This window comes from Liolophura sinensis, chromosome 7, assembly GCF_032854445.1.
Source record: "Liolophura sinensis isolate JHLJ2023 chromosome 7, CUHK_Ljap_v2, whole genome shotgun sequence".
NCBI classification, from domain to species: Eukaryota; Metazoa; Mollusca; class Polyplacophora; order Chitonida; family Chitonidae; genus Liolophura; species Liolophura sinensis.
In genome coordinates, this window is record NC_088301.1 from 22724565 (window position 1) to 22752379 (window position 27815).

General features: G+C 39.8%; 3 protein-coding genes and 1 long non-coding RNA gene across 4 annotated transcripts in view; 3 read left to right on the forward strand and 1 right to left on the reverse strand.

Moving 5' to 3' along the window:
* Positions 1-13375: 13375 nt before the first annotated feature.
* On the reverse strand, positions 13376-17256 carry LOC135470534 (uncharacterized). Its single transcript, XR_010444401.1, has 3 exons — positions 16620-17256; positions 15430-15589; positions 13376-15108 (listed from the first exon to the last, which is right to left on the reverse strand). It is a non-coding gene; the product is annotated as an uncharacterized LOC135470534 (long non-coding RNA).
* Positions 17257-17381: 125 nt separating this feature from the next.
* LOC135470743 (H2B.U histone 2-like) lies at positions 17382-18227 on the forward strand. Its single transcript, XM_064749782.1, has 2 exons — positions 17382-17693; positions 18222-18227. Exons 1-2 carry the CDS (start codon positions 17382-17384, stop codon positions 18225-18227), a joined length of 318 nt encoding a protein of 105 aa, XP_064605852.1.
* A 718-nt stretch (positions 18228-18945) lies between these two features.
* LOC135471569 (late histone H2A.2.2-like) lies at positions 18946-19435 on the forward strand. The gene has a single exon (XM_064750850.1). It carries the CDS (start codon positions 19034-19036, stop codon positions 19409-19411), a length of 378 nt encoding a protein of 125 aa, XP_064606920.1. The 5' UTR covers positions 18946-19033; the 3' UTR covers positions 19412-19435.
* A 493-nt stretch (positions 19436-19928) lies between these two features.
* LOC135471568 (EF-hand calcium-binding domain-containing protein 7-like) overlaps positions 19929-27815 on the forward strand; it is a 30611-nt gene continuing 22724 nt past the window's right edge. Inside the window, exons 1-7 of the mRNA XM_064750848.1 lie at positions 19929-19989; positions 20366-20431; positions 22223-22376; positions 22659-22724; positions 23973-24118; positions 25114-25200; positions 25971-26103. Coding sequence (XP_064606918.1) covers positions 22226-22376; positions 22659-22724; positions 23973-24118; positions 25114-25200; positions 25971-26103 — 583 coding nt within the window. The 5' untranslated portion in view covers positions 19929-19989; positions 20366-20431; positions 22223-22225. The remainder of the gene's footprint in view (positions 19990-20365; positions 20432-22222; positions 22377-22658; positions 22725-23972; positions 24119-25113; positions 25201-25970; positions 26104-27815) is intronic.

Sequence of the window (27815 nt, forward strand, 5' to 3'; positions counted from 1 at the left end):
CACATAATCGTGTAATAATGCCTGCATCGATACCAACAATAATATCATTAGAACTATTTTTTCTCCATTTCGAGAGGCTTAAATTATGTTTAACAGAGACTGCCTACTTTCAAAGAGTGAAATATTTAGGTCGTTTTTTGACTATGCTACCACACTGTTGGCGTGGTAAATAGTATATCTATATCATTTTGTGCTGTGGCGTACATATGTGAGAGAGAGAGTTGGAGACGGGAGACTGTACCGCATGCATCTAGTACGTGTACCTTCTTACCAGAATAGTCTTCAGCAACCGGCGGATGGTCGTGGGTTTTCCCCGGGCTCTGACAGGTTTCCTCCCACCATAATTCTGACCGCCGTCGTATAAGTGAAATATTCTTGAGTAGGCCTAGGGCGTAAAACACCAATCAAATAAATAAATAAGTAAATCCTACTCGAATAAACCCAGTCCACAATGCACAAAGCTTCCATCGCTTCATTTCCCGACCTCATGCATAATCGAGCTGCCACAGTTGACACAAGTCTTTTGTACGTGTGTATACTTATATAAACCGTTATTAATTCTTTACCTGAATAAACTGTTAGAACCTTACAGTATGATTAGTAAGCTCAAACAATGTTTGCTCTTTAAAGATTTACATAGCTTAACTCACAGTATTGAAACTATTTGGCAAATATGTGATAATTCTTAGTCTCTACATCCAGTATGTCTGAAATACACAACAGGGAACTTAAAGAGGCATCGTGTATATATAGTGCCTATGATGGCCTGTCAACCGAAGAACTTCCTTCATAATTCATTTATCTGTCACAATAACATTTATGGTGAGCAACGTAAGCTAACAGACGGGTTTACAGGATGTACATCTAGATTTCACTTTCTTTTTCTTTCTTTCTATGGGTCTTAAATTACAATGTACTTGTACAAGTTGAACTTTTTTTCACAGAGAAGATATGAGCATGGTATGTAAACATATTTAGTGAACTGTTTTTGAGGATTGAAATCCACATCTAACCACGCTAGCCCTACTGACCGGAACAAGGCTTTCTTTATTCACTACCGCGCATGCTGGGTGTGAGAGTGTTGATTCCACGCCGCATGCAGGTGTTTGTATCAGCTTTATTAACATAAATAAAAGGTACATAAATGCGAATTAAATCGTGTATATAGGTAAGCAATGCACATATTTTTCTGTCTGGTGAGGGCATCGGTCTAATATATCACGTGTCTTCACATACACGTGCACTTGTTCTTATATCGAGGAGCCTTGTGATACTTTCTGATTTGGATCAAGACCATCAATTGGAAATACAAGTATCGTATCAATTTTTAGCTACACTTATAGTTTTATCTATAATTGTCCTTCAGTCAGAAAGTGAATCGTGACACCCCTTGTCCGAATGCACGTAGAACCTTATATGTTGTTGTATATACATTTCATCTTATCTAAATAGTCTGTATGTATTTTATATAATAAATAAATGATATATGTTTTGTTTGTCTTGTGTTTTATCTTGTCAGGTTTATTTATTTATTTTTTGTTTCAAGTTTATTTTTGTATATTTAAGTTGTTCCTCAATGTTATGCATATTTTGAACAAATGGTTCTGTATCTTGTATGCATAGCCCTCATGGTTTGTGAATTAGTAAAGGATGTAACCCTCATTCCCTCCCCTTCAAAGCAACGAAAATGATCCCAATAAAAAAGTAAAAATAACAAAGATCCCAAGAATTTAGTTGATCCCAAAAAATTATTTCAAATATAATCATTCCGATTTACCAGAAAAAAACACGTGATTTTACAACTTAATCCAATAGTATTTGGTAAAGGAACAAAACTAAGTAACTCCATCGATGACACTCGTGTACTTGAACTGTGCCGTGTGGTGGTGATCTCCCCTTTCCGCCAGAGCCCACTGGTCACGTGACTTCACTTGGCGCCTGCTATGCTGAAGCGTTGATTTATTTATTTATTTGATTGGTGTTTTACGCCGCACGTCAAGAATATGTCACTTATACGACGGCTGTCAGTATTATGGTGGGAGTAAACCGGGAAGAGCCCTGGGGATACCCACGACAATCCGCAGGTTGCTGCAAGACCTTCCCACGTACAGTCGGAGCTGAAGCCAGCATGAGCTGGACTTGAACTCACAGCAACTGCATTGGTGAGAGGCTTTTGGGTCATTACGCCGCACTAGCGCGCTAACCAAATGAGCCACGGAGGCCCCTCCGAAGCGTTGAAAGGTGAGGGCTACAGAGCAGTTCATGAATATTAAGTAGCTTGCGCTATCAAGCTCCGTCTCCTGTTCTGTGTACATTTATTTGTTACGCACATTTATTCAGGATATTTATCGTGACCTTCCATCAGTTGGCGTGATGCAATGGCTATCAATTTTACTCCCTCAACGCATTCAAGTTATAAATGTCATTGGGTTATTCATCAGTTATTATATAATCGGAAATAATTTGCATGCCTGTCGGTTAATCCTATACACGTAAATAGGCCTACATTGCCGGGACTGATCGAAACATCGTGCGCTGTTCAATCCGTAGTAAATACAAACAAAAGAAAAAAAGGTATATAAAAATGGCAACATAATGCATACCTGACTATGCTATCTAATGACGATTGTCTGCTTCGGGAGCAGTAGATCCAGGGTCAATCCTGGGTCGAGTCACACCTAAGACCTTAGAAGAGGAAGTTGTAACTTCCTCGCTTGGCGTTCAGCATGAAGGGGATAGTGCAACTCCTTGACTCCTTGACCCGTATCAGTATAATGGCTCTGGCGGGGCACCTTACTTGCCTTCGGTAAGTCCTCTCAGTGAAGCAGCACTAGATAAAAGAGCTGTGGAAATCCGTCTTGCAACAAGGAGGCACATTATATACTTGCACTCTACGGATTCCTTCGTCGTTATATGACTGAGAAATTGTTAAGTACGACGTCAAACCCCAATCACTCACTCACTCACTCTAATAACGATTTGTATCAGAATAGCTAATTATTCCTCAGTGGCGGGTCGGTTAGCGGGCTAGGACAGTACAATGACCCAGGGCCTCTCATCAAAATGCGATAGCTATGAATTCAGTCCAACTCATGCTGGCTTCCTGCCTGGTCATTATATTAAAACTACACTATCTGATACAATTTCTGACTTCTGACTCTGTGCAGATGGAATATCGGTAAACGATGTTCACTACCATGTTATTTTGTTTTTAACTGGTATAAAGTTCCTTAATCTAGTATGTGGTATTGACACTTGTTCCTCCACTCACTGCTATGTTTGGTTTAAGTTCTCTAAAGATGACCGACATGATATGTCTCGGGTGTGGTCAGTTAATGATCCGCAAACGGGCAGAACTGTTCAAGAGATCGTAAAATTAAGCAAAGAAAAAAAGAAGAAGAATCCAAATTGTTGCTATCCTCCATTGTTTCCATTTATACCACTTCATAGAGTGGTACCAGATAAACTTCATGCCTTCCTCAGAATAGGTGATCAGTTGGTAAATAAGCTATTTTGTAGAAGAATTGAGAATACCAGGTTTTAAATTCCATGTTGACAGAAACTCAAATATGTTTCAGCATAGGGATTTCACAGGTTCTGAATCTTCCATGGTTAGAAAATGGAAATGACTGACATTGACTATGGACAGAATTTCACGGACTTTTCATTCAGTTAAAAGCTGAGTTTACATCTGAAGAAGTTGACATATTTGAAACTAAGATTCGAAATTGTGTACAGACGTACAGCCAAACCTTCCTTTCAACTAATGCGACATGTTACATACACGTGGTAGCCAACCATTTCCCAGAATTCCTGCGGATGTATGAAACACTAACCGTATTTAATCAATAGTCTCTAGAAAAACTAAATGATCTGACGTCTCAGTCTCATGAGCAGTGTTACATTGGTTTATGTAATGTTTTGTCTGATAGGAATTAATTCCTTTATCTTAAAATGGCACGCTATTGTACTGTGACATGTACAGAATATTTATGGGTGTTTGTATTTTGAACACTGATTTTAATATTTCCCTGGAAATTTCCAGATGAGTTTCAAGTGTTGGACGTTCTTAATTAATTAAATGAATAATGTGGAAAAATAATGTAGAAGTAATTACAACTGATTTTTAGGAATGATTGAAACTGCTTTCATGTCATTTAATTTTGAAATGATTTCAGTTGCCAAGTTAAGGCAAAATAAAGTATTTATTTTCACGTACAAAGTGACACTGTTATTCCCTTGATGTGAAGGTATATCTGTATAAAACCTATTTTACTTAATATATTTACTTAATTTTAGCATCAGAAGCTGTCTAACATTCCTAATTTCGGTCTCCGTATACTTTATAGTACAAGCAGTTCACTGAACATTCCGGTGAAGGGGAGATAGACAATCAAATTCGCATTGTTCAAATAATTGAAAAACTGCCATACTATTTACAAGTACAGTGGCGTAAGCATGCAGTAAGCATGCTTAGCATGGAATGTACCCACATGTTTCACAGCTGGTTGACCTCATAGAGATTGCTGGCCATAAAATTCAGAGGTAAAAGTTTTAATGTCCAAACAGCAGAAAGTGAAAACAAAGGTGATTTATCATCCCAGGCCAAATCAGACAGTTCACTTTTATGTCATTATTGCACAGAGAACCACTCACTAGGAAAATGTAATTCATTTCGTGTGCTAACACCAGAGAAAAGAAGTGACATTGTTAGAGAAAAACGGTTGTGCTTTAACTGCTTTTCATCCAAGCACTGGTCCAACAAGTGTGACAAAGACAGTAGATGTGGAGTAAATGGCTGTCAGAAGAACATTCACGTCTGCTGCATGTGTTTGCTCCAGTTGTAAAGACACCTGATGAGACAATTCAAGAAACTGTTCAGAATGGGAACATTAAGCTACAGAGTGCCACTTGTGTGTCTAGAGGGGCCGGGGCAGTTCAAGTCGCTCTGCCCATCGTGTATGTTGTACACACTTATGCCCTCCTAGACAGTGGGAGCACTAACTCTTTCTGTTCTATAGATCTACTTAAGCAACTTGGTGTTGAGGGAGAAAGAACACCTCTTACTCTCACTACCCTAGAAAAGGAAAACAGCTCAGCTGAAGCTATGATGATTTCACTTCAGGTCACTGATACAGTGGCAGGCAGCACTTATAGATGCCCAGGGTGTTTGCAACATCAAATTTCCCTAAACTTAAAGACAATATTGCAGATGTGAAAGACTTTGAACAGTGGCCTCATTTGTCTGGTATTTCTTTTCCAACCTCCGACAAATCCAAAGTAGGTCTCATTATCAGACAAGATGTCCCAGAAGCCTTGATTCCAATTGAAATCAGAAAAGGAAGACCAGGTGAGCCATAAGCAACAAAGACGGTTCTTGGGTGGGCTCTAAATGGTCCAATACGTATTTCAAGATCATGCTGTTTCAAATTTTATCCATACAGATGACGAGCTGAGCCAACAGGTGGAAGGGTTTTGGCAAATAGAATCCTGTCAAGTTGGTCCAGACAGTTACAGCAATATGTCTGTGAATGATAGAAAAGTCATAGACACCTGGCAGAGAACCACCAGACTTACCAATGGACATTATGAAGTAGAAATCCCATTTCGATCTGACCCACCATGTCTTCCAAACAATTACTGTGTGGCAGAGACCTGTCTACAATCATTGGGCAGAAAACTGTCTAGGGATCCGGAAAAGCTCTCAAGATACCAGTCAGAAATCCCAGGTCTTCTAGACAAAGGTTACGCAGAAAAGATGTCAGAGGAAGACGAGTGTGCGATAGCCCCATTAGGGAAAGTATGGTACCTCCCACATCATGGTATAACTAATGTCAATAAACCAGAAAAGTTGAGAGTAGTATTTGACTGTGCCGCGACATACGGTGGAGTTTCTCTCAACAGTGAGGTTCTTCAGGGGCCGGACTTAACGAACAAGTTGATTGGAGTCCTGCTCAGATTCTGTGAAGACAATTGCAGTCATGGCGGATACAGAAGCCATGTTTCATCAAGTATCAGTATATCTCAAAGACCATGACGTTCTTCGGGGTTCCTGTGGTGGAAAGATGGCGACCCCACACAGCAAGCTGAAACATACAGAATCACGGGCAGTCTTGTTAATCCTACAGTGGGAGTTCATTCGTCTTTAGTTTGATTAGTCTTCACTATGCCAGTAAAGTGAAAGAAAAGTAGATATCTTACCAGCACGTGCTGGCTTCTAATGAATGTCGCTCTGATACACGTTATCCCATGGCTGTGTCTCTCCTGTGGTTCAGTGAGCGAGCTTCTAACACACTGTGAAGTGTGTACAACAACATAATGGCCGTTTGACAGCTACGGCAATGTTTGCGGTTTCTGACCTGCTACAGAGGACGATTAAAACTGAAAACAATGCAAAACTTACCCAGTTGATTGATAAAGAATGAGTGACTGGCGCCGATAAAGGTGAATATATATGTTTTGCATTGAACTGCTCAACAGGTGACAGGTCACTTTGCCAGGTGTTTAAAAGTACTCATCAAACGAAAATAATCTTCTTAAGTACTGATAAGCCAACACAACAAATAGTGTTTTACTGAAAGACAATAATTTGAGCTATTCTTGGTAAATAATGAAAATTTGATTTAATTGGTGGAAATTTTTTTTAACCGTCTACAGTACAGACTCTAACATCTATTGCAATCATATCATTAGCACTTGCCATTTCAAGGCTGCTGCCATGGGAACCATACATTTGATCAAAAAGGTTCAAATATTTCTATTGGAAAATAAATCAATAAATTTAAATGTAAACTTGCATACCAAATATGAAATGGGGGGCCTCCGTGGCTCACTTGGTTAACGCGCTAGGGCAGCATAATCGCCTATGAGCCTCTCACCAATGCGGTCTCTGATAGTTCAAGTCAATCTCATGTTGGCTTCCTCTCCGGTCGTACGTGGGAAGGTGAAACGCCAATCAAATAAATACATAAATCAAATATGAAATGTTTATCTGAAACAGTTTGAGATATACTTAGATCTAGTTGTTCATGCAAAACACATATGTTGTTCACAAAAAGTTATTTGCGTCATTGTTAACAGCTTCTGATTCTGGTGATAATCACAATAGACGCAGGTGTTATATGAATGTAGGCTAAGTGTGGTGTTACCTCATTCAAATTGTGTCTGGACTGTTTATATATTAACTTGATTAGTCAGTGGGGAGAAAGCCGTGGCAGAGTGGTTAAGACGCTTGCCTTTGAATCATAAGGTGCAGGTTCAAAACTAGCCTTGGACACGGAATTTCAGACGTGAGATTTGTCCTCTTTTTGAAGGAATTCCTCTTTATTTATCCAGAAAAATGTCCAGAATTCAATTTAGAAATGCTAAAAATGCCAAAATTAAGAGTATGATGAATAGTTTACTCTTTTTCATCCCATTGTCTGTCTCATCCCTGGAATTTGTAAACTCCTTTAAGTAAGGACCAGGACAAGGACAATATCCGGCACCAAATAGTATTTTGACAGTCTACGACTGTCTGGTATAGGGCAAAACTGCCATCAAAAGCAACATAGTCGCTCTTAATTAAAGTGGGCAGCTGGAAAATTCACTGATTATTTCCAGGCTTGTTCTAGATTTCCTCACTTTCATTGTGGTGACAATAAGCATTCGAAGAAGCTTGAACAGTCATTTGCTTTTACAGTGTTACATTGTCCGCCAATATGATGTGCATATCTGTATGCCACAAGTGTCAAAGTTTGTCAGGTAACTTGCCAAAGGTCTGTGGAGGACCCCTCCGGTATCCCCCACTAATAAAACTTGCTATTCTCATAAAAGCCATCCTTGGGTATGGCATTAAATAACAAACGAACAAATAAATTCATACATAAGTCAGCGTTTTACGGCATGCTCAAGAATATTTCGCTTATATGATGGTGGTGAAGATTATGGGTGGAGGAAACAGGAATGCCCTAGGTAAACGACTGGTCTTTACCTGACAAACCTCTTGACTTCAAGGGGCCTCCGTGGCTCAGTCTGTTAGCGCGCTAGCGCAGCGTAATGACCCAGGAGTCTCTCACCAATGCAGTCACTGTGAGTTCAAATCCAGCTCATGCTGGCTTCCTCTCCGACCGTACATGGGAAGGTCTGCCAGCAACCAGCGGATGGTCGTGGGTTTCCCCCGGGCTCTGCCCGGTTTCCTCCCACCATAATGCTGGCCGCCGTCGTATAAGTGAAATATTCTTGAGTACGGCGTAAAATACCAATCAAATAAACAAATAAATAAATCTTGACTTCAATCTACAGCCGAAATAATGATTCGAGAGCTGGATTTGAACATATGACCTCTATGGCTAAAAGGCCAGAGAATAGCAGCATTTTAACCATCTGAGCCAGAAAGGCTCTAAATGTGGAACTTGAAGAGATTAAACTCAAAAATAATTATCACTAATTAGCATCTTCCAGCATAAGCTTGCTCCAGTCATTTCCATGTTTCTCCTTTCCATCAAAATCACAGTCTCATTTCTTACATGTTTTGCTGTGCTGGCATTTAACTAGGAGAAGAGGAAAGGGACTCCTTTGTGCCCTTGTCATCTCCTTTGTGCCCTTGTCATCTCCTTTGTGCCCTTGTCATGTCTATGCTCTTCCTGTATTACATCCGAGTAATATATTGTTCTTTAAGGAAGTTCACCTTCATCAACAAGCCTTTACTCAAGACTTATAAAATCAACAAGTTTGACTACAATTTTATTATAAATGGCCAGAGGATATGTTCTCCTCAATCCCCGCCATTCTTGTTGATATTTGTGGGGTCTGCTTTACATGCACAGACGACTGAGAGAAGCTATCCGGCAAACATGGGCGTCCCTTAGTTCCACCCAGCTCTGGGCAGATGGCACCACCATTAACAATGTTAAGGTTGTTTTCTTATTTGGAGTGACAAAGGAAAAAGAGAGTTATGCAATTCCCGAAAGAGAGAGTAAGCTCTATGGTGATGTCATTCAAGCTGATTTTGTCGATTCCTATGATAACTTGACGATAAAAACAATGGCTGGTATAAAATGGATGACTAGATTCTGCCCAGCTGCTAAATATGTGATGAAGTCAGATGATGATGTATTTGTACACATACCTAACTTTTTAGCAGCTCTACGCCACATAACTAGCAATGCCTTCTTTTAAGGCATTAATTCTTGCCATAATAAAGTGCACAGAAGTGGGAAATGGGGTGTTAATCAGAGAGATTATCCATATCCGACATTTCCTAAATATATACATGGATTTTTTTATGCTTTCCCTTTTAATGTGGCTCACGACCTCTCAAGTTTTGCCGAGTACTTTCCAAATCTCCCTGCCAAAGACGCCATTTTCACAGGAATTCTCCGTCAAGTGATTGGAGCAGAAGCGATTAAGCGAGAGGACTTGTTCTGTTACAATCTATTTTGGCGTGATTTCTACAGTGCCACTAAGGCAGGGATTGGATCAATAGGATTTCAAGAAATGCATGAGCTTTGGGAGAGTATATTGATAATCAAGTACTTCTTCACTCATTTCTTTGGTGAGAAGCAATAATACCTACTGTAATTCTTCAACTTGTCCAGGCATATTCTGAAGGCATTATTCAGTATGGACAGATAGAATTATACTGTTTGAATTTGGCCAATGCAACGAATGTAGGTTTGTCTCCAAAGTCAAATTAAAATGTGCATATATTGTACTGAAAGTTGCTCTTTCATAAGGTTGGCGAATTTGGGTAAACACATGCTGGCTTCCTCTCCAGACGTACGTGGGAAGGTCTGCCAGCAACCTGCGGATGGTCGTGGGTTTCCCCCTAAGCTGAGCCCGGTTTCCACCCACCATAATGCTGGCCGCCGTCATAAAAGTGAAATATTCTTGAGAACGGCGTAATACACCAATCAAATAAATAAATTTGGGTAAACACCGTTTTACAAAACGCATACATCGTTAAATGCGTTAAACTACCATGGCAGCCAGATCTTTGGGCAGTACATGGTTATTACATGTTTGCATGTATGCTATGTTCTAAGTGAAATGTATAAAGACTAGAAGGTGTATAATCCCATGCTTGAACTACACTCAGCTCGTGCATCACAGTTGTCTTCATCACAACACTTAATTATTCTACCTCATGTAAATTTTCCCTGCACATGCAAAACCAGGAACAGTCCAATGATATGCCAAAAATTTCTATGATCTCAACCTACCAATTTTGTTTTTTAATTTATCTGACTTTTGCCTAACACCATACCAAAACCAGGTTGTTGTCATTCTCTTTGGCGAACACTGTCATGTCGACCAGGGCCGCCTGCCACTGACTGTCACCACTACTCAGATTCCTGTGTGTAATGAGTGAAACTCGCCCAGACCGCCTACATATAGTATAGTATAGTATAGTATAGTATAGCACAGTATAGTACAGTACAGTATAGTATAGTACAGTATAGCATCCATGTACATGCATGTCTGGGTGTGGTGTACAGCTTAGTCGGGGTAGACTGACACGAGCAAACCAGGTCGCGGTGATCCATCCATCAAATCCATCCAAAACACAACCAGCAGACAGGCAGGCAAGTCACCCAAAAAAATCTCACGGACAGACTGCGGTTCATAGCAGCGACCCTCCGCCTGCAGCAGTGAGCCTTCCTGGGAGAACATTGTTGCAAAGACACGCTGAGCGATCCTACCCGCCAGCCAGCCAGCCAGCAGTCGGGCAAACAATGTTGTCGGCTGTGGTTTGTTTTGACACGTGGTTTTTGTTTTCACCGGCTGTGCCTGCGCCTTGTATACATTGTTGCCAGCCAGCCAGCCGGGAAGTAGACCCTATACATGTCACCTACATGCAGTAGAAAACATATCTACATGTCATCTACATGCGGTAGAAAACACATCTACATGTCACCTACATGGAGTAGAACATGTCACCTCAATGAGGAGCCTATGGGCGAACCTAAAAAATTTTTTTATACATAATACATAGGAACCATCCAGATAAGCAGTCAGCCCTAGCATGACACACTGACCCAGTCAATTCTAGCGCCGTCACCGACCAGCCAGCCGGCTGCGGTACGGATGAGACACGACCAACACAAAGAAACACAAAGACCGGGGTTGATTCCATAGTGAAAAAACAACAACAGTTTTATAATTATTTACAGCAATGTACACGGAGCGTCGATATACCTCTGTGTGGTTGGGAGGGAGTCGCACTTCATACATTAACGTGGGGCGAACAATCTCTACATAATACTCCCGAATGGGTCGGGGATCCTTGACATGCCGGTAGACGTCTTCAGTGTATGCTCGCAGCACCTGCAGTCGTCCCTCATTGACCCTACCATCCGCAAACATACTACGAAGTACACCCGTGTAGCATTGTAGATCGGTGACGACAGCTACCCAGTCTTTCCATTTAGGTTTTTGTCCGCAGCTTCGTCAGGCTAGAAAAGACACAAAGAAGACACCGTCGTCATTCTAGTGCCATCACCGACCGAACCCTATAAACATCAATCAAACTATAGATAGATAGATAGATATCACTTACAGTGAATCCATAACACAACTCACGCCACTTACCTGAAGTACAGACAACAGGTAAGACATAACCAAAACAAAAGACTGGGGTGAAATTTCAACCTTAAAACTTATTTCGAACTCGAACAGTGAATGAATGAATGAATGAATGAATGCATGCTGTATGTGTCCATTATTTTTTCACGGTAAGACATGTCTCGTAGTGACGTTTGAATCACCAATATGAAAGTCCTGACACTGGTTAATGTTTATAACTCGCACCACCCTTGTCACCTTCCTGTAAAACATATAGGTAGAACGAGAATAAATGAAGGGGAAAAAAAAAGTGGGTAAGGGTGGCGCGGTTAAAAAACACTCACTCGTTCATCGTCTGGGTGGCCTGGCTGCTGGGTAGGGTGGTAGGCTGGTCGTCAGGTACAGGGAGGGTGTTGGCTGTCACTCCATGTACATCTGGGCGAATGCCGGGTTGGATTTGTTGATCGGCGTCTCATTTAAAAACTGCCGCAGTTGGTCTTTCACGCTCTTCTCCACGTCCAACAGGAGGGAGGCTGCCTTACGTGCCTGGCGCATGAACTTGACCAACACAGCTCCCTCTTTCAGGTAACTCTCGGTTCTCTAGTAATGGGAAGGGTTGTGGAGGAGATGGATCACTCGTGGCGGTGGACATCGACTAAGTGAGTACTATATATAAATAATATATCATTGATAGGCCTACTGTATGAGGACATTCATAAACTTAATACACCAAACTACAAACCCTGGATAACGTTGATAACATCACAACATGCCTAAACATTACCCAACTTATTCTTAAAAAAAGAATTACTTCAAAAGAAACAAAAATATATGTACAATATGTACTCTTACACACATGTATAATGCCTACTTGCCTCAGCACATCTTCTTCAGCCAGAGTTCCTGTAGTTGGTACTTTGTTGCATCACGAGTTGTGACAATAAGTGGCGTGTGAGATCACACCGTGACGACATCTGGCGGCAGGGGGAGAGAGCCGCGCATTTGGCAGCCTGTTTCAATGTAGTCACGTGATGATTAAGGCCCACTTTTTCGTGGTGGAGTGCAAGTTTCTCTTGATTGCAGCAGGCACAGTATAAATTCACATCATTAGGTCATGGTGTCTGACACAACAAGTTATATAACTGTTTCTGTGTGCATAGCTTTGTGACAGCACAGTGATGTTGCACATTGGACGTCACAACAACCCTTTCGTAGCCACAATTTGTTGATATGCTTCCTCGTCCGCCAACGTGTTACTATATATAAATGACCAATCGTAGGGATGATAGCTTTGTAATGTACATGACGTAACTTTCAAGGTACGCAGAATACGTCAAGGATCCAGACTAAAAAAACACCAAGAAAAGAAAATACCAAAAAGAAAATTTAAATACATTTATAGCCGACAATCTTGAATGAATGAATGACTCCACATTAGCAACCATATTATACATGCTACAGAGTGTACCATACACGCTAGCCAATGAAACACGACTTTTACTGCTCTCCATTCGGTCCGCGCTCTGCTTTTCCCTCCCAGCCAGCATTCAGCTGTGGGGCCCGTTTGGGCCCTAAACGGGCTACTGCTTGGGGCCCTAACTGGTCAGCCCGTTTGGGCCCCAGGCAGATTTGTCCTCGGGCTCCACTTGGGCCCTACTTGGGCAATAAGGGCACCGTTTGGGCCCCAACCGGGCTAAAGTTTGGATGTTTGGGCCGACTGGAATTATTCTAAACAGAAACTCACTTCGAACATCCAAAGAGAGTGGCACTTGGGTAAGAACGTTCATTTACCAGGTATGGCTAGTGCACCCAAGTGGAGAAATAATTAACAAAGTGGATCTGGCGCCATTTTAGAGGGTCCCACATGCCAGTTACAAGGGAGGAAAGCCACCAACCTTGATTAAGATTGAGAACAGATAATTTACAAAACTTTTCCTTCATGCTGACCGGAATGGAACATGCAATTTCTGCCATTGCTTATGTATTCTGTGTACACTGACAAACACATTTCATATTTTTGTAGAACTACTCCAAAATTTATTTCATACAAACTCAGAGATAGCATAATCCACTAGAAAGTTGTCAACAGAACAATCTTTTCTCAGAATGAATAAAACACTTCAAATTTGTGGACAGTCACAGTCAAACAGAAACAAAAGCTTTCTCACCATTGTAAATGAAGGAGAAATAATGTACAGTTAGTTGGGTATTTCCGAATCACGTTCTGCTCTTGAGGAGCGAGAGTAGCTTCTCTTTGTTACATGACAAACAATTATGTCATTTTCTTCACAAAATATTCATTTAAATTAAAGACCTGTAGACATATTTGATACCTATACTACAAATCGTGTGAGTTACAGAAGGTTCCCCTGCACACCTTAGGAGGAGTTGATTACACAAAATATGGACTACAATGAGGACTACGTCATATTTCTTATAAAAGTTGGCTAAGTACAGAATGGGGGAATCGGGACAACAAATGATTTTTTATACTAAATGAAAGACTTGTGCACATATTTGTTACCTATACTACAAATCGTGTGAGTTACAGAAGGTTACTTTTCCTACTGGGAGTTGATTACACAAAATATGCACGGCATAAAGACTACATGTCATACTTGTTAAGTTCACACGCAGAAAATTGGCACAAAAAATGATTTTTTACATTAAATTGATGACCTATTCACCTATACTACAAATCGTGTGAGTTACAGAAGGTTCCCCTGCACACCTTAGGAGGAGTTGATTACACAAAATCTGGACTACAATGAGGACTACGTCATATTTCTTATAAAAGTTGGCTAAGTACAGAATGGGGGAATCGGGACAACAAATGATTTTTTTATACTAAATGAAAGACTTGTGCACATATTTGTTACCTATACTACAAATCGTGTGAGTTACAGAAGGTTACTTTTCCTACTGGGAGTTGATTACACAAAATATGCACGGCATAAAGACTACATGTCATACTTGTTAAGTTCACACCCAGAAAATTGGCACAAAAAATGATTTTTTACATTAAATTGATGACCTATTCACATATTTAACACACAGACTATACATCCCGTGAGTTTCAAAAGCTTCCCTTGCTTACCTTAGGAAGAGTATCAACCAATACCGTCCCAGTCCACAGGAGAAGCAGTGTAGTGGGTGATGGCCCAGTACCATCCCCTTACTGCCCCTCCCATGAACTGGAACCTCTGGTACAGATGTGAAGAGCACAGACCAAGTGAGTGGGTGATGGCCCTTTCCCATCCCCTTTTTGGCCTGTGCAATGCACAAATGCACCTGAGGGTAATGGTGGCTCATACAGGAAAAATAATAAACTTACATTGAATTACATATAGTGGGACATGGCCTAGTGCCACTTACAGACAAAAACTACATTTAAAACCTACATAAAACACTAACTATCTAAACTAGCTGTTCTGGCCCTCTCTGCCATGGCTCTTTTGGCACGATTACCATCTCGGTCCCTCCCATTGCTCAGCCATTTGGAGACCGCTTTTTCAAACTCCTTTTTGTTTATGGCTGATGTCCGGGTATTGTTCTTCAAAGCACCTGAATTGAAATCAGTAAGGGAAAGACATAAAGAGAACAGAAATAAACATCTGAAGATGTTCTAACATCAATTAAACAAAAACTTTTGGTTTATCTTCCACTTTGTACTGTTGCTAGAACAGGTTTGTGCCTGGTCATAGATTATAATGAAATGTTTAACAATAGCTCGCGGGAATTTCCCTTTACCTCAGTTGGTAGAGTTTTGCACTGCAATAGTCCCGAGTTCAAACCCTGGTTTGACAACTGAACAATTCATTTAAGTCAGTCATCCATCAAATGCAGAGGTAAAATTATGTTCCACAAACAAAATAGAATACTTACGATAGACCAGTTCGAAAACCCTGGAGGTCCCAAACGCCCTCTTCCCATGACGCCCTATCAGATTGAATTGGAGGGAGAGTGGATTTGTGAGAACATATCCCATCATTCTCCTTGTGGCTTCATCCACTGTCCGTCCTCCCAAGTCGCTCACAAAGGACACCTACATGGAAAACAAAATGGAATGAATCTTACACCTTCTTTTGATAAATGGTGACTTAAAAAATGTTATTTAAAACTTGTATATGTACTTGCAGAAGTGCAAATATGTTGAGGATATTTGTATGATTCACAATGTCAGGGGTTGTACTAAACACATTTTCCTTTTTCCAGTAAAGTTATCTCCTCTCGCCTTCCTGTTTTTTTTTGACCTGCAGGGAAAAACTTTTCAAAAATTACATCTGGAATGTCAGTTGTTATTTCACTTCACCTTTCACCCCATCACTATGTTACATTATGTTACTACACTTACTCATTCAGAGGCTTCTGAGTGATTTATCTCAATAGGTAAAAAAAAAAAAATAACACTAATTAATAAAAGCACAGAATGTAGCATGAAAATAGCAGAGGCCACAATGGAACAAGAACTAAAGATACATAATGCATTATACAATACATTAATAGTGGACATGTTTTCCTTTCAAGTACATGTTCTCTGAAAACAGGGTTGAGAAAGAGGCAGAATAGCTGTGAAAGAGGTACACATACATATATGCAGGGCTTATTTCAGAGCAGGCCATTTTTAACTTCTGAGGTGATTATAAGCATTCGTCTCATGCTTTTTTATTTTAGTAGGTCACATTAGTAACTGCCTTGTGTAGTTTTTGCTTTTAACTGACCCTTAAATCACGGACCTCTAGCTGGGTTAATCCTTTGTGCCCAACACGATAGGGCTGAATGCTAACACATCGACCGATCGGAATAAATGAAAGGCAGCTGGCTGCGCATAGCTGTCGGACAGGCAAGAGGCATGATGGACACGGGATGCAATGTTGCCAACAACTGCTAGCCTAGGGTTTACTACGTACTTTACGTGCCCCCTGCATCTCAACATGGTGTTGTTGTTGTTGTTAATTAACACCAGCTGACCAAATTCTTATCCATGTTGATCACGTACGTTAATCCTATAATTCACATACCAAACAACTCAGTGTGTACATAAAGTGTTAACACAGATGAAGATCCAGACTTACCGATAATGAAGATTAACTGTGCTAGATTCTTTTGTCAGTCTGCTCTGTCTGTTTGTTCCTTGTGCGATCTCAACGTTGAAAAGAGCGCGAACTTCTTGCCGCTCTCGCGAGAATTAGTGAGCTCGTTCCTTGTTCCTGTTAGCTCGTACTTTGTCCGATCGCCAATTGTGCGCAGCTGTGTACATGGCTTGGCCTTTCGCCACTGTGCTGCTGCATGTGCTTGTTACGCATTCTAATAGGCAGTCCTACGTTCAGCCCAATCCATTTAGGGTGATTGGGGCCAAAGCAGAACTGTTTAAAATATATATGTATATATATTCAAATAAATCGATTTAAGACTAAAATATTTTTTTTTATCACTTAGTAGCCATATATTATTTCATTTGGTGTTTTTATAGCGTCGATCAAATATTTCTAATTTATATTGATTCAAATAAAGTAATTTTTAAAATATTTGCTGTCTCTAGAAATTAATACTTTATGCAAGTTAACGTTGAAAAGCCCATCAACTCCCCTCTCAGGCCCCAGTTGGTTAGCCCAGCCATAATAGCAATGTCTCGCGGGCCCCAATCGGTTAGCCCATTCACATCCCAACAACGGGCTGCCCAAAACAGCCCCAGGTGGGCCCCAGTGGGTTAGCCCATTCCAAGCCCAAGCCCAACTAGCCCGCGTAAACCCCACCTGGGCCCCGCATGGACATGTTGGCTGGGCTCTGACGTTATAAGCCAGGCTCGTTTATAAAAAGCCGGTAGCCTCGCCACCATGTCACTCTACTGCGCTATCTCTTGCCGAGCAGGAGCAGTGTTGCCATTTCGCCAGACACCAACCAGCTCTGAAGGAGCAAAGAAGGCTGCCCGGAAGTCCGGGGTTAAGAAGAAGAGAAGGAGAAAGAAAAGCTACGGCATGTACAAAGTCATGAAGCAGGTCCACTCTGACACCGGCGTCTCTTCCAAGGCCATTTTCATCATGAACAGCTTTGGTAATGACATCTTCGAGCGTATCGCGGCCGAAACCGCTCGTCTGATTCGCCACAACAAACGTTCCACCATCAGACCGCTGTCCGACTCCTGTCCGGTGATCAGGCAGCAGCCAATGACGCCGTCAAAGCATCCCACCAACACCCTCCCAAACTGCAACACACGAAACACACCGAACATATGTTCAAGGCAAGGGGGGTTTTCTTCTTTTGTCTCAATTGTTTATAAAATTTATTGAAAAAATAAATGTTCAAATCAAAATTAATACGCGTAATAGAGGTGGTATAAATCACGAAAAAGACAGTTTTATCACTTTCATCGCACTTTGTCTCCCTCTTGGTAATCAATAATGCTTTAGTACTGACTTGGACCGATACAAGTTGCAAACATGTATAAAATTCGAGTCGATTAATTGATTTGTTGTTCGCCAATATACCTAATCATATATATCATTCAGAGATGTACTGAACAGTGTTGGCGAGAATAGAGCTCTACAGAACGTAGTTATAGCACAGATGCCATACTGTTTGTATATTTTATTTTTGAAGAAATATCGTACAAGACGGCGTGTGCGAACACTGGGTAATACTCATCTGTTGGAGTTCAAATTTTATTTTGTAAACAGATGTAGAAGTCTAATTTGTGCTGATAATTTATTCCATTCCTGAGGCACACATATACTTGTGGACGGTCCGACGCAGATATTGCTCGTATTCGAAGGAAATGTTCTTCCCCGACTAAAGACGCCATATTAGAAAACGTTTCGCAATGTATTTTACTCTGGTGGCTTTCATCTGAATCAGTACATATATAGAACTAGGTGGATACACGAGTGCGAGTTAATTCTCGGCGTTTTACCCGATTGGTATCAACAGCCAGCATATGCATTTTTACATCCTGTGTGAAAAACCTACCCATTTAAATATAACAGCCCTTGTCAGAAAAAAAGAGCCAGAAATTTATGGGTTAATTTGTAAAAAGGCAAGATTTCTCAGTTTCAGTATATGTGTTTAATTATAGGAATTGCTTAATTTTGAACTGTATTGGTCTTTGTCGAGACCGTGATCCGTTCAGCATGCTTGGAGAAAATTTTTTGTACATGTTAAGTGCCGAGTTATATCATGTGTTTCCATTCATTCTTTCGCTGTTTCTAAGCTAGATAGACCTATCCGCTAAAGCACATTCAACGTGAACTGAAACTTCATCAAGAATCAATATTGACACTAAAGCGCGAACCTAAGAGAAAACATTTTGGCATTCTCTCATTGGTTAGTCGAACAGTTTTCCCTATGCTGGTTGGTTGAAATACGTGGGGAAACAAATTCATCTAAAAACAGCAGAATCCCCGCAGAGGGTATAAAAGGTCACGTTCATACGTCGGTTATTATTTGGACTCGGCTTTCATGCGGGGACGATTCATTGTTTTAGAATCTCAAAATGTCTGGACGTGGTAAAGGAGGAAAGGCAAAGAGTGGCAAGAGCCAAACCCGATCATCGAGGGCCGGCCTACAGTTTCCTGTAGGCCGTATCCACCGATTTCTGAGGAAAGGGAACTACTCTAACCGTGTCGGGGCAGGGGCTCCCGTTTACCTGGCCGCTGTGATGGAATACTTGACCGCTGAGGTGTTGGAGCTGGCTGGAAACGCTGCCCGAGACAACAAAAGGAGGACCATCATCCCTCGTCACCTGCTGCTGGCCGTTCGTAACGACGAGGAGCTGAACAGGCTGCTGCCCGGAGTGGCCATTGCCAAAGGAGGAGTTCTGCCAAACATCCAGTCTGTTCTTCTGCCCAAGAAGTCCAAGAAATCTCAGTGAGTCGCTGTTTCCAAGTGACAAAATCCAAAGGCCCTTTTCAGGGCCAACCATTCTTCCGAAAGAACTCGATAATCAAGCATTTTGTTTATTTCTCTTCTGAGAGAACTACCGTCACGAAAAGTGTTCCATTATTAATATGTGCAAGACGTTTTGGTAATATTAATAATTATTTTCTATAATTAGGCCTATACCGTGATATTCCTGTAGATGTGCGTAACATTTCTGCATAGATATTTAGTGAATTACACACCAGCTTGTGCTATACAAAAAACCGATCATAATAATGTATGCACATAAATTAACATGTGGGAAACGGTTAAATAGATTACCTAGGTAACAAATCATTACAACATATAGGGCCAATATATAGTTTCAGTCAAAAACAACAGCAGCAGGTCGTGTAGTAATAGGCGGCCAGGCTTAATTTAGGCGACCATCGGGGAGTATTTGATCCGATCACTAAAGCGTCCCAGTTTGGGAGCACCTGGACAAGGAGGTTAGTCCTTTAAGTGTATAGAAACAAGATGGCCGATACAGTTTACATTGGTTGACAGGTTGACAACAACTACAAAGGAAAGGTATGCTTGTGTTTTTTTGTATAAGAGTTACTCGTACGTTTTTCCAGTCTTGCTTCTAAATATACATTCGGCAATCTAAAGAGCAGATTGGTTCAATGTGACACTGACTGTGCAGGTAGCATAACGCTGTTGGTGTTGTCAGCGCGATTGGTGCTGCGGCAAGTTCTAACATGACATCGTGGGCAACATAGAAGGTCCAATTTTCGATTGGCAGGGCGAACAGCTTGCTGCACTTGTTGGGTTGTTTGTTGGCTTTCTTGATCGATTTCTTGGGATTAGTACATTGTTGTGGAGGATGTTCAAGTGACAGTCGTTGGAGTATGAATTTTTTTTCATTTATTTAATTGTTATTTATTCATTTCTTTTACAATTTCAGGACATTTGAAAAAACTTCAACTGTGAAAAAGTTCCTGCTTGTTATTGCATTACCTACAGAACCAGGGTAGGTCTTTAAGCTTGTCTCATTATTTATGGGTATTTATACATGTTGATGCTTTCCAACACATCTCAACAAATGTACACTGAAGAATATTTAAAAAATAACTGCCACCAGTCTTGATGATAGTTGATACTAGCAAATTGTATACAATTAAGTAAATAATCAAGCTATGTGCAGTACTGGTAGAATTCATGTTGATTATGTAAAATAAACATTCAAGGCAATGTTACCCTCCTGTTGGATGGCAGGCAAACAAGATGGGGACTGCCGATTGTCCATCACTATGACAACTTGACTTCCATTAGTGATCTCTTACATTTTTTCCTCCCGTTTCGGGCATGTTTGCAAGGTTACCCTCTGCCTGAAATTGACTTCAAATGCTCGTAATAGTCGTCGTGGGAATGCCAAACATGCGTGCCAACTCTGATTTACATAAAGTATGAAGTGATGCTTTCACAATCATTTCGTTTCCCCATACTCGGCTGTTTGCCTTTCAGACCCATCGTGTCAAACAATGTTTACAAACGTACCATAAGAGCAGACGACGATATGATGTCATGAATGTATTTATGACAACTTATAGTCTGTTTCCCATAAAAGGTTTGATGTATTTCTGTGTCTGTAAATTGATCTGAACATAAACGTAAGCACTTGGCGAAGCGCAATGCTGCAATGTTCTGGAAGTGACGAATACATATGTCCACTGTCTAGACTATACATGTACATGTCCTGAATATAGTAATGCAGGTATAAAGGCATGTCGTGTTATGTAATTATATATTGCAACATGATATACATGTATGCCTATATGTAATTATGTAACCAGATATAGGCCTCCTCTGAATTACGCATTCAGAACAATATAATTAACTATTTTCTAGTTAAAGTGGACTCTGTGGGTCAGCACTGACACGTTTATTAACCGACATCTTGTCCAACCCGACAACATTTATTGGTCCGTTTTCTGCTCCATTTGACAGTAATGTTAATTGCATTCAGTAACCGACTCTTGTCTATTCTGAACATTGAAAATGGTTTGTTGTACAAAAATTTCCAGTGAGTGCTAATCTGCCTGCTCACCAGGTGACTGAAGATCAATGCGAAGGGAGATAATCTGCTTTTGTGAACTCTTGCCTACTTCAGCAGGTGGTGATCTGTCTTGATACTGTATGTTTCACGCGCGAGATGACGCTAAAAAAAATCCTAGATTGGAATAAAAATAAAGCTGAAAATTCAACTTTTTATTCTGTTTGATCTTGATATGTGAACTGTGTCATTACAGTGTGGGCAAGGTGACATGTACACAAATACTGCCTGTCTCCTTTCACAGATACTGCATGGCGTCTTCAGGCCAGCTGAGTGCACCCTCCCTGCTCTACACCTGCCCCCATTCAGTCTGTTCCCCACACCTCTGCCAGACCTCTTTGGGCTGTCACCCACAGAGCTCTTTTTAAACACGGATCATTTCTAACATCACCAGTGCAAGCTACTTAATTTCCGGACTGACTGCTGAGGCATTAAGAAAACTGTACTTTGAAGCCATGTTTACCCTCCATGATAATCTGCACATTAAGAAATAAAACCAAAGCTTTTCATGTATCCTTTAAGTTTTATTTCTATTTTTATATTCTCCAATGACATACAGTAGGAAAAAGATTTATTTTGACTGTAAAACAACAGTATAAATTGGTGTGGCATTTTAGACTCGACGCATGTAACACATTGACATTCATACATTTACAAGGTGTAAATCCATTACGAGATTTCAGCATGCACATCTATTTTCTTTGCTAGAAAATGTCGAAAAGATCTGGTCGTTCTGCGGGCTCATCAAGGAGCCAGAGTTCATCTTCAGAGTCTGACACGGTGCAAGATTGTAAGGCTGCTTTCTTAGTCATATTTGATGATCTAGAAGATGAGATAGAGTCCAAGGACCAGCTAGAGGAAGGTAATAATAGGAACATGTTAGTAATCCCTTGTAATAGCATCATGATATGTAAAACAACTACATGTACGTGTGCAGTGCTGTTATGTTAAATCGTTAGTGCAGTACTATTATGTTAAATTGTCAGTGCATTACTGTTATGTTAAATTGTCAGTGCAGTACTGTTATGTTAAATTGTCAGTGCAGTACTAATATGACAGTTGTAATATTTGAGAAATAAAAACAATAATTTGAAATTATTTTACACAAACTGCTTTCAGTATTTTAATATTTTGCTTTGATCAGTGTTGCAGCAGGCAGGGAGGAACCCCACGGAGAAGATGCTGAGAAAATACTGGAGCAGTTCCACAGGTGAGTACAGGCGCTAATAAAAGGCCTGCTCTGAATTACCTCCCTTGTTACTTGATAGCGACTGTGACGTAACACGAGATTACTTTTTTGAGGCGTGAAACACTGAAAAGTGGGACCTATTAAAACATGCAGTATGGAGGTTATGTGGCAACAGAATGAAAAAGACATGATATCAGCCTTTAATTGAGAGTCACACAATTGCTGAAAGATCTAAAATAAAGCCGATGCTTTTCAGTTTGGGTAAATTTATATATTTATATAGGTCAGGATTTTTAAATTACTTCTGCATGGATTAATCTATACATAATGCTTATTCTGGGTTTTCCAAATGAATTTAACATCTGAAGATTAAGAATTTTAACAAAAAAAAATTTTGAGAAATTAAAATCTAGATCTTCAGCTAGCTTATGCTGCTTTAACTCCGAAACTTGCCATTAGCCATTTTCTGAGGGCACACCTAAACACAGGTTACTTCTCATAACTCACCTTTTAAACAGGAGAGTGACCTCTTGGGAGGTAATTTGGAGCGGCCCTATTGTAAAGTACCCTCCATGCTGAAGGTACTTTATGGCACAAAATTATCTCGCCTCTAAATATCTAATAGCTTCTATTAGTCCACAACTATTCTCTGTGGCAGGCATTATCTCACCTCTAACAGGCTTCTAGCATTTCCACAGGCAAATCAGCAACAGGTTATTGGTATCCTGGAGTTGTCTGTCGAAAAGCAAAGGAATAATGTGCATGCAGTGTAACTGTTAGGGCTGGAACCTATATGTGTATAGGATTTGAGAGGGGTCAGGAGGTTTGAAATATTGAACTTGGGTAATATTAAAATAAGAGACCCTGTGTGGTATAATAGTGCAAGAGAGAAATATAAATATTGTGAAAAGTTCCTACGGATGAAGATGTTTGATAAATGTGGTTTTGATAAATGGAAACTTTATTTTTGTTTTTTAAAAGTAGTGAACTTGGTTTTTGGTGGACAGTGAGGTGACCGCTTGCTTACTGCAAACTTCCTAGTAAGGAATATCGCAGATAGACTGTCGTATCCACAGTGACTGGCTAGGAATTTAGAACTCACTGCTTTGGCTTTAAGTAATGCGTTTTGTCAGGAACGTGACAAAGGCCAGTGGTTTTCTTGGAGCACTCCGATTTCCTCCACCCACAGTGACTGCTGTCACAAAAGTGAAATATGCTTGGTGAAAGTATTGATGAAGTACATTGGGAAATTCTGTCATTGCTCTGCAGACAGCCTGAGTTTTGATGACTTCGTGGAGATCTGTAGGAAAGAGCCTTGCACTTCTGCAGATGATCTGATGAAAGCTTTCAGAAAGATTGACACCAACGGAGACGGCTACATCTCCCGAGAAGAACTCTATGACATGATGACCACGGTGAGTTAGATATCTGCAGGCTTCCTATCCAAATATCGATGAAAAAAATTTAGGCAAAATTGACCAAATTTGTTCACTCAGCGTACTGTCATTATCTTAAGTGCAATTTGTGATAACAAAAATTGTGTGACTCCTGGACTACCATGGATAAGGACCTTATAATGGTTGACATGACTGTTCGTTTGTTTGGCCTCTATATGATGTTCAAATGGATTTTTGAGTATTAAATATATGGCAGATTAGGAAACCAATAAATCTTGAATGACAAAAAAAAAGTACGAGTGAGTACCCGATAGTGTTTGTCATAATGTTGGATCAGATTCAGCAGGAACTGGATTTGAACTCGCTACTAGGATGATGTGGTCTTGTCGTGAACTCCCTACTTGGTTAGAAAGTTACGTATAAGTTGTCAGCATGAATGAAGAGCTAAGAAATTTGGTAATAACCTAGCTGTTATTGAAGATTCAGAGTGTAAAACTGTCCCCAAATCCATTTTCATTTATTTTCTTTTAGAATTTTTGTTGCGTCAAAAAAAAAAACATTTATAGTAGGATAAAATATTTTGGCCGTTAAAAGACCAGTCAGGTCAAAAACCATTCTTGATAAGAATTCCCAGAATTCGTTGATGAAAGATTTTCAGTTTCATTTTTATAATTCTCTCTGATACCTTTTAATAAGATTTCTTATGAATTACAAAGAACTTTAATGCACTAATAATAATGGGAAAAACCTTTGAAAATCTGTTCTAAAAAACTCACAGAATTAAAGAAAACAAGTTAAAGTATTTCTGGACACAGTTCTATGTCACCTATCATTTGAGGCTCACCTAATTTATGACTTTATGAACAATTTAAACAACAAATAAATACATATCTCCAGTGAGAATGTTTCAGTACAAGTTTGAATCGGGTATATCACTGAATTCTGAAAGACTTGCAATTGAATTTATTCTCATGTTTTAATTTTATATATTGATTTTTTTTCATTTGTCGCAGAGAGGAGAGAAGATGTCAATGAGTGAAGTGAAGGCCATTATAGATGAGGTGGATGAGAACAAGGATGGCAAGTTAGATTACTCAGAAGTGAGCATTTAAAACAGAGACTTCAAATAAAAAGTTTCCTCAGAAGCCTTGTTAGATAATGGCAAATAAAGGGAGGCCCAGTGGGAACAGACAAAATTCATGAAATGTTGTCTCAATTTAGCTTGAACCTTAGATAATTGTGGGTTTCCCCCTGGGCCTTGCCTAGTTTCCTCTCACCATGATCTTGGCAATCATTGTGTAAGTGAAACATTCTCGAGTACAGCATAAAAAAGCAATCAAATAAAAAAAAAAGAAGAGTTTTAGCTTGAGTGGCATGTGTCTATCATGAGTTGCATGAGGACATCATAGTGGGGCGAGGGAGTGTACAAGCTTTCATTGTTATGTAGATCTATTAAAATATTAACTAGTACAGTGGGAAGGGGTGTTTCTATTAAGGAGGATTACTCTAAATGCCAGTAAATCAAATTTTGACTATATAATTGCATTTTTGGAAGCAAATAACAAGCATAAAATGATACTTTTGTTGCTGAAACTAACATTTTTGAAGTGGAATATCATTCTAAGTTCAATAACAAACATGTCAAGTGATCATGGATAATCAATTTCTTGTCTTGTTAATCAAGAAGGTAGAGGGCCCTGCTTTTCCATAAGTTACATGGATTGCTTCCCTTTGCTGAGGGCTGGTGAGCTAAATTAATAAAGGAATATGCACGTACGCCTCTGTAATATCCTGCATTTATTATATCTGTCACAAAAAAGTATTTTTGGTTATGTCGGTACTTATATTCTTGGGTCTCTGTGATTTTCAGTTTTGTAACATGATCGTGAACACTGCCAGCGACTGTAAAAAGATGTCTAAAAAGATTATGGAGAGGAAAGAGAGAAAGAAACAAAAGATGGCAGCAAAGAAGGGAGATGACTCGCCCAAATCGCAGAGAAAATGTGAGTTAGCTTTAAGGAACACTTTATTTGTTGCATTCATCATTAAATGTAGCTTCACTGTAGGTAGGATTTTGTGGCACATTTCTGTATGGAATGGTAAATTTATTATGCTGAATTACATGTACCATAATTATCATTGAAAACATATGACGTACATTACATGTGTTGTGGTAAACTTTTGTGCATGTGGATGTCAGAAATTCATTATTACGGAAATAATAGATTCTAAATTGATTTTGATGTATTCACAGAATTATTTGAACCTGTAGTATTCATTGTCATTGTATATAGCGTCATTTGATACTGTATGTATTTGTAGTCCATGTATTTACAGTATCATGTGCAGACTATGTTTTCTTCGGGCCAAATATAATATATTTGCAGCCTGTGTATTCACAGTGTACAGTGTTATAGAACTATGTATTTGTAGCACACTTATGAACCGTATCATTTGAACCATGTGTATTTAAAGCCTGTTTATTTGTGGAAGTATGTGGATTGTGTTCAGTTTCAGCCTGTTTATGTTTTCAGGTATATTTTGACCTCGCCTGCGAATGTGCACTATATTAAATATTAAACCCTACACCTGTTATGCATAATGTAAAAAAATATAATTTGTTTTGATGTCCTAACACTTGTACTGTTCAAGTACCAGAAGCCCCTCTTAAGTACTTGTTTTAAGGTATTTGGAGGTCAACAGATATGATACTGACCTTACAACTCCTCTGACTGTACTCCACAGATTTCCAGCAGATTTCCCTTATCCTATGACCCAAACTTGTGGTGTCTTAAATTTCGTGGCAATCAGTGCGGTGTTTACAAAGAGGTCTTAAATTTCATGGCAATCTGTGCGGTGTTTACAAAGAATACTGTGTGTAATAATAATAATAATAAATGTAAATAATATCTCAGTGATGTGTAGGCCTACCCTGGTGGTGGTGCCCAGGGTGTACCCAGCAATTTGCCATACCGCTAGCAGACTGCTGGAAATAACATGCACAATTTCCTTTTGGGAGTGGACAGAACTGTATACATGTGCATATAAAATGTGGCATGTAGGTAAAGTGTTAACTGAGGACATGGATTGTGACTTCATGCCCTTTTACAATACGCCCTTTTACGATATGTCTTGTTGTTATGTGTACATGTATGTCTTGTGTTGCTGTCATCAGCCTCCTCTCATCCCGAGCCAAGCCCCAGAGATCGTCGCACCTCTTCCACATCTGACATTTCAGAAAAGCTCTCCGTAGATTCAGCTTCAAGTAAGATTACATGCAGGACTTCAGTTTACATTTATTCTCTGATTACTGATAACCTGGTATTTTTCTTTCTTTTAAACATTGCACAAAATTTGGTTCTCGTGGGTTGCACCATATAAATTCTTGGAATTTTTTCTATATAGTCATGATGTATGTACTATAATGGTGTGTGTACATGTATTGAGTGATACTGTTTCTACATCTATGTCAGAACGCTGCATGGCTAAAATTTAGTTTCCTAATACACAAAAGAAAGAGAATAAACATATATATAAAATACTTTGTAAATGCTTTGTAAAATACAGTTGTCCAGCTTGTGTTTTGATTTATAGAAGAAAACAGAAAAGTTCTTTCACTTATACTAAATCTAAAATAACTCAACTGATTGGCCAGTATAGATTAACACGAACCTGTTGGCTAGTCGGAGCGCTCGATCGCTTTAGACTTCCCAGC